General features: G+C 38.1%; 1 protein-coding gene across 7 annotated transcripts in view; it reads left to right on the top strand.

Moving 5' to 3' along the window:
- The first annotated feature begins 197 nt into the window (after nucleotides 1-197).
- The window catches only part of coa1 (cytochrome C oxidase assembly factor 1), a 36,182-nt gene continuing 27,090 nt past the window's right edge, over nucleotides 198-9,289 (top strand). For 5 of the 7 annotated variants that reach the window (XR_012947752.1, XR_012947749.1, XM_076079078.1 and 2 more), the window contains exons 1-5: nucleotides 198-250; nucleotides 2,470-2,625; nucleotides 6,170-6,321; nucleotides 7,194-7,304; nucleotides 8,624-8,700. Coding sequence is in view for 5 of the 7 variants with exons in the window: in XM_076079078.1 (XP_075935193.1) it covers nucleotides 2,532-2,625; nucleotides 6,170-6,321; nucleotides 7,194-7,304; nucleotides 8,624-8,700 (434 nt within the window). In the remaining 2 variants the exon portion in view is untranslated. Of the gene's footprint in view, nucleotides 251-2,469; nucleotides 2,626-6,169; nucleotides 6,337-7,193; nucleotides 7,305-8,623; nucleotides 8,701-9,289 lie in introns of all 7 variants that reach the window. The other 2 variants (XM_076079120.1, XM_076079112.1) reach the window with 2 other exon arrangements.

Below are 9,289 nucleotides of genomic sequence, written 5' to 3'. Positions count from 1 at the left end.
GTTTCTTATTATGAGTATAAACGGATTTATTGTTCTCTTGCATGTGCGATAGCATTTATAATATTCATGTAACGTGAAACTTTCTATATATATATACAGTACATATAGTAGTAGTACAGACACCGCCTGCCGGAACATGAGCGGCACTCGCCTGCGTATTAAGGGAGCGCACCCACATCAAATTGGATACGATCCGTGTGACGTTTACGGATGTAAACAGAGCCGCGTCCTCTCTCCGCTGTAAAACAAGGTGAGAAATGTTTTCAGATTCCGTTTTTAGGTGAGCAACAACATTTGTTGGAAACGTGCGCGTTAAGAAACCCAAACTCGAGAGAAGGCGTGTAGCAGGTAGACCACAGCTGCAGACACGAGCACAGCTTTGTGTCACATCAGTGAACTTGAGTGAGATTCAGCGAGATGACATATGCCTCCTCAACAGCATGTATATCAAATACAATGTTCTCTGATTATAAACATGTTGATTCCAGCTGCTGTTCTGAACCGGTTTAGTGAAAGCTCTGATGACCCTCAGGGTGACTCTGGGAACCTAACGTGCTTTTCTCAACAAACCCTGACTTTCTCTCATCCAGAACCATACGCTGTTATTTCCTCTTTGATTCAGTCCATATCAAAGGTCAGAATTTAAATCCTGGTTGGATATTAGTTTGTTGCTCAGAGAAATCTAAAGGTACCTCTTTTATGAGCTGTCAGTCATTTCTATAAACAGCATTTTGTCCTCAATTCAGTGCTTGAAGTGAAAAAACAAGTGTCAGTATAATATAGCTTACTCCCCTTATTCACATATTAGGTGTGTATCAGCAATCTCTTGTTACTTATTTCTACTTATGTATTATTTCATTAATCATGTTCTACTGCGTCAGTCATAAGCAGTTGTGATTTTATTCTTGTATTATTAATTTTGGGTTATGCATATTCTGTAGTAGACCTATATAGAATATAATAATCCCATAATATGATTCCAATATACTAATAATTCGAACTTTATTCAAATCCACATGTTGTACCATACTGGCCAACATTTCAGAGCTTTCTTCAAGTTGTTTCTTCCCAGAATCTTTCACTTTGAAATCTAGACTTTTTATGGACTGCATGCCCCAGGGCATGATGGGAAACGCCTGGCTGTCGCCTGATCAAAGAGCTGATTGGCTCTTAGATTTGACAACAAACACCACGTTTTGTAGCAAATCTATTTTTCTGTGTAGTTGTAATATTTAAAGCTAGATTGTTGGCTATTAGTCGCATGTTGTGCAACAAAGGTTTAATCTAAAAACATTTTGTATGATTGATAATAATAACGCTTATTTATAGAGCATATATCAAAACGAGCATCAAAGTGTTTCACTGACAGACATAAAAAAAAAAAGATAACATACAATGCAGATACACGCACATTTCCACATGAATCTATATTTAATTGAATTGTTTGACGTTACTTCCACTGAGTTTTGAGTTGCTTTTTTAATGTCACAAACTCAATATGTATCAAAGAACTACAATTCCCTCTCCACTGATAAATAACTTATTCTCAGTTACCTTTAGTTTGAGAACCGTTTCATTGCTAATGATTCACAGTTCTTTGTCAAAAAGATCAAGTGAAACAGCTGTTCTGTGTGTATGCATTGTTGCCATTAAAGCAGTATTTCTCAAACTGTGGGGCGCAGTGGTATTACAGGTGGGTCGCAGGGGAAAGTGCAGAATTTTTTATTTCAAGAACTTTATTGAGAACTTCACATATTACAAAAGTACAAAGTACACGGACATAAAACTAAGTCATTGATAAATACATGTGAAATGCCTGTACTTTTGTGTAAATGTTTACGTTACGCCGTTAACAGGTTACGCTTGCTCATGCGCGACGGCCAAGATTCTTGGCGATTCACATGTGTAGCTCAGTATGCTTCCCTTCGCCACAACCTACCTCTGAGATCAGCTTTTCTGCTGTTGCCTCTCTCAAAACAAAATACAGATCTAAACTCAACATTGAGCATGAATTGAGAGTGGCCGTATCAAGTCTGCAACCCCGTTTTATAAAGATCTGTAGTGGAAATAATAATAACTAATACTGATAAAACTTGATGGCTCACACATATCTGCACTCGTTTTGTTTTGCACAGGTTGCACGTTATTGTTATTATCTTGAAAAGATATTCAGTGCAAAACAGGTTAATTGCAGCCACAATAACCTATTTTTTGGCAAATATTAGTTCTTTTTTGAATAGATAGAACTTTATTTGCATTGTTCTAAGTGATTGCACATTGTATTTGTTTTTGTCTGATGGAGCAATCTGGTTGACTTGAAAGTGATTGCAATTTTCTTTATTCTATTATTTGAAAAAGCACAGATGGAGGAGTCACAAAATGTTGTTATTTCAATAAAAGTTCAACATGGATCATTTTGTTACAATTTTGTTGGGGCGGTGGGCCATGAACATTTTTCTTCCTCCAAAGTGGGGCGTGACAGAAAGAGTTTGAGAACCACTGCATTAAAGTGACCAGCCCAGGAAGAAGAGATGAGGGTTTCCACCAGTCAGCTGCAGCAGCTCACCATCTTCACCACTGTGCTGACCGGGGCCGGGATCGGCACCATGTACTATCTGCTGCAGAGTGAGTACAAATGAGCTGTGTGTATGTGTATGTGTACTTAGTAGAAGTTGGGCAAAATATTGATATGGTAATATATTTTATTATTTGCAAACTGCCAAATTCTGATATTTTTATTAAAACATGCAGCGGCTCTAACCTGCTGTATTGGGACGGTTGAAAAGAAAAGACTTACCTAGGCTACCGTCTTTAGCATAGAGGTTGAGTGGCTCTCTGAGCCCAGGACCTCACGGCTCGAGGAGGGTCCGACTGGAGGTCCCATAACAACACAATACTACGGTTTGTATTTTCACAGCATTGGCCCTCTGCCTTTCAACTGGGTAAATACAGCCTGAATGTATAGAAATGTTGTGTATGAAATGCCCTCACTATGCTGCATTTTTATAAATGATAATCTGGTCATTGGTCACTTCTCTCACCTGCGTCAAGGCGCCATCTCACTCCCTAGTCCTCTGTGTATAGAGTTTATAGATTCCCAGTGTATAGAAAATGAATAGCATTTATAACAGTCTTCTTTTATTTATTCGCTAACTACCTAGCTCACCTTTAGTGTGATTAATCCTCGTATCAGTGCGTATCATCTCCAATTAATAAACAACCAGTTCAAAACCGGCATTCTAAGGAAATGACTGGTAGATGATTTATGCACTGCTTCTGCAAGACGTGAACATTGTGGCACTAAATTGGGCATGGCGCGAAAACGCATAAACTGTATAATCGCAGGAAAACCCTGTTTCTTACAGAATAATAAACAGATTACAAAAAGCAAAGCAAAGGTACTTTCCCACACTCAGATTTGCAGCTGGATATTAGTTTATTTTCTTGAGATGACATTACATAACTAATAATGTTTTCAGGAGAAGTAAGTCGACATTTTGCCATGTTGGTTGTTTCTTACCGTAGTTTATTCTGTTTATTCAGTAGGTAGTCCTTTTATGCTGAATGTGTTTGTAGAATAAAGGTTGAATAAGTGCACAATTTGTGAATGTTGGCAAAACTTTCAAACTCATAGCAGTTTGTTTAGTTTGAATTAGAAGAAAATCACAACTAAAGAAGTTGTTCCGCCGTTGCAGGGTGTTCATGAGCTTAAATTCTAATGTGGAAACATCGGTAGAGCGGGTCGTCCTTCAATCAGAGGATTGGCGGATCGATCCCCGGCTCCGCTAGTCCGTGTCAATGTGTCCTTGGGCAAGACACTTAAGCCCAAATTGCTCCCGTAGCTGCAGTTTATGAATGTTAATTAGTCCTGATGGGCAGGTGGCACCTTGCATGGTAGCGCCTGCCATCAGTGAATAAATTGGTGTGTTTTGGTGAATGATGACGTGTAGTGTTAAAGTGCTCTGAGTGGTCGAGAGACTAGAAAAGTGCTACACAAATACAAGTTTTGAGTTGTTGCTCCGACTTGAGGTCGCGCTCACTTAACTTTTTTCAGTCCTGAACACATTCAGAAAATGAATAAATGCAGCTCAAATGCCCTTTCCCGCTGTTCTGTTAAATGCTCATGAGAGAATTGAAACATGACTGTCTGGGCTTGTGGTGCTTACACATCATTGGACACAGGCAGGATTGGTAATAATCTGTAAATTGGACGGGTTACCTGCCTGCCTGTGTGTATTCTGCCCGTGCACTCATTGCTCATCACCGAAGACTTCCACAGGCTGCTAGCTTAACAACTGTGAGTACTAACAACAGCCATGTTTGTTATTTACATTCATGATGATATGTTTAAGTTCATTATGATCATTTTAGGGGAGTTGCTTTTGAGGGTGGCCTGAAGGGATGAGCTGTCAGTGTTGCCGACTTGGCAACTTTCTTGCTAGATTTAGCTACTTTTATTGGTATAAGGTTGGCCACACTGGGATGCTTTTTAAGTTGGATAATTTTTTTTAAATCTAGCGTCCTCTTGCAAGTTTCTGAAATTTACCAACCCGGCCTTTAACTACATTTGTTGCTTTTACTTCAAATAAAACGTCAACTGCTTTAACCTCTGGTTCGCACATACTGAACTAGCAGGCGCTCTTATACACTTGTGTTGCGAGCAGTAGCTCGGGGTAAACACAGATGTAACCACTCCTCTCCAGGTTACAGTAGGGCGCCCCTTGAGCCACAGAAAAAAAAAATATAATAAATAATACAAATTGTCAATATTTGCGTTTTTTAAATATGGAATGCACCCAGTAATATGTGTAAAATATGATATCAGCGCAAAATATATGCTTTTCCTGCACATCCTCTCAGCCTGTCTGCATGTCTAAGCAGCTCTGGGTCTCTAGAAGAATCGCCCACAGGAGGCGGGTCTATGAAGCAGTTTAGCCAATTGCTGATTAAAGATAATGTATGACATACAATTTAGCCAATCAGCGTCCTCAAATAGATTCAGCCATGGTCAATATTTGTATCGCATGTCCTCGTCAGGACTAGTCTCTACAGGCGAGCACGAGCACTACTCCTCCAAAACCCGTTTGAGAGGAGAACTTTGGCGGAAAAACTTGAGGCCAAAGAGCTGATCCCAGATCAGCCTGACCTCACAATCAGACAGCAGACTAGCGGGAAAGGGAAGCAGTACATGCAAAGCTTCTCTACTAGCTGTACACCAGACAGGTTTGGCTAGCTGGATGCAGTCATGCTAATAACGTATTTAGCTTTTTAAAACAACGGGGACAGATCCAGCACGGACAGTTAGGGAGTGAGGGATGAGGAAGTAAGGAAACATGAGAACACCAGGACACACATGGAGAACTCTGTCAAGCTACATATTAGGCAAAGTGAACATCTTTTCTTGAACATAGTTGTCCTCAGTCTCATCTGTTTAACTTGGTCATGGAGGCATCAACATTTAATTGAGATGGTAAATTAACAGTGAAAACTCATCATAGCTTAATTTAACATCAGTATTCCTAATTACACTTCATGTTTACTTCTCCTGATCTTTACCTCCTATAACAAGGTCCATAGGGGCATCTCAATACATAAACATGTTCTATTATATTATATATATATATGTGTGTGTTTTATATTATACTGAATATTATTATACATTATTATATTATACTGAATTCCCTGTGAGGGTGACAAAAATAAGATGTCCTGACGTGTTTGTCAAAGTGTTATTTACTGCTTTTTTTCATGTTGGAATAAATGTTAAATATTTAACTGCAACGTAGTAATGCGTGTTTGATACCTTCATTTTTTGCATTAAATCATTCTGGGATATTTGCTGAAATTGATTGGATGTGGCACAGCCCATCTAGAACATGTTCCACCAGCCACCACTGTATATGGAGCTTCATTTCACAGTGAATGACAGAATGTTGTGCCTCTGGTGTTTGAGTCTGGATAAAAATGGGGTTACTCTTCAACTTCTGTCAGAGTTGCTACATGTCAACCCACTTTTCAACTACTGTTCAAAGAGTACTAGTGGAAAGCAATTAAACTACTCTGTCAGTACACTTCAACATTTCAGCTGTTTTCAGCACTTTTACGTATTATTTTATTTCACTTCATTTCCGTCCACTTTTTTGTACCTTTCTGTCTACTATCCAATCAGAGAAATTTGTTGAGTCGGACTACCACCGACTGGCTCTTCAGAAGTTGGAAGCATGTCCAGTCGCCATGGAAAGCCTGGGGGCTCCACCTTTAAAAGTCCACAACATCCATGTGACTGACACAAACAACCGCATAGATCAACACACTGCACAGGTACACAGGTGTTTAGTAAGTCATCAGAATGATGTGGGCGATGCTGTCTCCTGTGCGTGTTTGTTTGGTAATCTTGTCCTTGTAATTGTCCTAAACTTCCAAGTTGGATCGTTATTACATAGGAACACGGGTCATGATGTTTGGACTAAGTAGCTCCTTCTATTGCGTTTTAATGTAGTGGCTAGGCAGGCCCCTCATTGTTGGAATGCTGTTAAGCATTCCAAGTATTCCAGGCATTTTTTAAGCTACAGAAACCGTTCAACTATCAAAATGTTTAGCTCATTATGGACACGTGTGCCATGTCTCTTCATATTTCTAACCTTTAAACTTTTTGAATTATTAAGCTTTTTGCAATTTTTTTTTGAATGGGATGTCTATGGAGAAAATTTTCAAATCCTCTTAAACTTTTTCAAATTTCAAATCCTTCTACTTCCTCATACTTTCAGCTACAGACACCATTTCAACTTTAAAATGTTGAGAAAACCCTTAACTAATATTGTATGTTATAATTAGTGCTGGGCAAGTTAACGCGAAATTAACGCGTTAACGCATTCATAAATTAACGGCGACAAATATTTTATCGCGCGTTAACGCATTTTTAAAATTTATTATTATTATTATTATTTTTTTATTTTTATTGAAAGACAAGAGAGAATACATATACATAACAACAAGAGGATGACAAGAACAGTGGGATAAAAGCCAGCAAACATCCTATAGTCAGTTGTGTGTGTGTGTGTGTGTCTGTGTGTGTGTTGAGATGGGAAAAAAAAATAATAATTAAAAAACAGGTAAGTATTTTTAATTTATTATTATTGTAACAGACTGTCTCATGTTTATCGTTTTGTATTGGAGATATGATGTCCCTTCAGGGTTGCCATAGAGAGAAGGCGACTTCCGCTTCTGGTCGAGGGGGGGGCAGAAATAAAGAGAGAAGCTGCACCAGCTGTTGCTCTCCCTGGAGACTACTGGACATCGCTGCGGTAAAGTCAGCAGACACTCAGATCTCCGTGGTCAACTCAGCAGACACTTACATTTTAGTGCACCTATATGCTGAAATTCATGGTAAACGCATTCAAATGGCACAGATCGGGAGCGAGCGACGGACTTTGAAAGTTAGCGGAAAGATTAACGTGAGACAACATCCGGTTTCTTCAGACAAACATCCGGTTTTCAGAATAAGATGCCAACAAAGTATGAATTATAGTCACATTAAATATAAAGCATACTACCTGCATCTCGTGAACCAAATGCTATTGCCCTTTTGTTCATATAGCAGTACTTTTAAAATAAAAGTGCGCAATACACTACTTTTGAATTCATTATTGAACTTTGCCATAACAATGCGATTAATCGCAATTAATCGCAAAAAATCCATGCGATTAAATATTTTAATCGTTGCCCAGCACTAGTTATAATCTTTTTGATATCTTTTACAGTTATTTTACAGAACTGCAGCAATTTAACTTTTATGATTTTTTCCGTCCTTTTCTGACTTTATAAAATGGGTGTGTATTACTCACTCAGTCCATATATATACATGTATATATAACTGTCTGTCTGCCTGTCTGCCTTTCTCACTCTCTTCTCTCTCTGTGTGTCTCTCTCTCATACAGCCATTCAGGTCTATGAGATTTTGAGAGGACTTTTCCCTTTCAAAATGTTCAGCTCTTTCAGGAGAGGGGTGCTTTGACTTTTCATATTTGTAATCTTTAAACTTTTTGAATTATTAAGCTATTTGCAATTTTCTTTTGAATGGGATCTCTATGGAGAAAATCTTCAAATCCTGTTAAACTTCAACTTTCAAAGCCTTCTTCTTCCTCATACTTTCAGCTACAGACACCATAGTTAGACATTTCAACTAGAAGGGTTTTCAGCAGTGCAGTTTAAATGCTTTCGGGCTTCAACATTTTTCAGACGGGTAGTCTCCCATTTCAGTTTTTTCAGCAATTCTTTTACAATTAATTTCAGCTTTCAGCATTCCAACACATTTTCAGCAGGAAATGCATTTTCTAGTTTACACTAATATCCTCTTGGAATATGTGTTCACGTTCCTACTATTGTGGGAGTATGTCTTTCATCTGTAAGCTTTTGGACTTGTGTATCTTTTGTTATTGTGCTTGGCTGACCAAACTAGTTTCCACTCTTGGGATTGATAAAGTTATCCATCTATCTGGCAGTCAAACATGTGATTGGTGTGGGATTCAGATGATGGGCAGCTGTACCACACAATCATTATGTGAGGAGCTCTGGTACCTGTCTACACATGTACAGATTCATTTGAATTTGCATTGTGTTGCAGATAAAGATCCCTGTGACTGGTTCACAAACTGGAGGTTATCTGTATACTTCTTCAATTCAAGACCCTGACACGAACAGGTGAGTACATTCTGTTCTATTCGGAGTTCAATGAAAATCACAATTAAAGGTCATGCAAAATTCACTTTTTCATGGCTTTTAAACATAAATATGTGTCTACAGACCCCCAGAGTGCCATAAAGAACACCCTAAAAGGAGCTGATCAAAATATGGTCCTGTTTCTATGTAAAAAGAGGTCCCAAAGCATTGATGTGTTTCCTGGTGGTTCTGTAGAACAGTCAGTAATAAATGCTGACTGTGAGCACATAACACATTTATCTTTGAGTCAAACTTTATTTGAGTACAATATGAATTATACTATAGACCAGGGGTATTCAATTAAAATTTCAAAAGGTCCAGATTGAGAAAATGTCCTCGGGCAAAGGTCCGGAACATTACAATAATATCTAACTTGCGCTATTTAGTGATATATATATATATATATATATATATATATATATATATATATATATATATATATATATATATATTCAAGAAGCCTAGTAGTGTGTACAGTCAACAACTGTCAAATCAAATAAAGAAAGTACACATCAATTATATTTTAACAATTATTATTCTGACTTTTCAAATTTAACTGGATGGATTATAA

This window comes from Anarhichas minor, unplaced genomic scaffold, assembly GCF_050575085.1.
Source record: "Anarhichas minor isolate MPS153535 unplaced genomic scaffold, ASM5057508v1 ptg000006l, whole genome shotgun sequence".
NCBI classification, from domain to species: domain Eukaryota; kingdom Metazoa; phylum Chordata; class Actinopteri; order Perciformes; family Anarhichadidae; genus Anarhichas; species Anarhichas minor.
The sequence above is the reverse complement of the archived record's forward strand: the minus strand, read 5'-3'. Positions and strand labels throughout refer to the sequence as shown.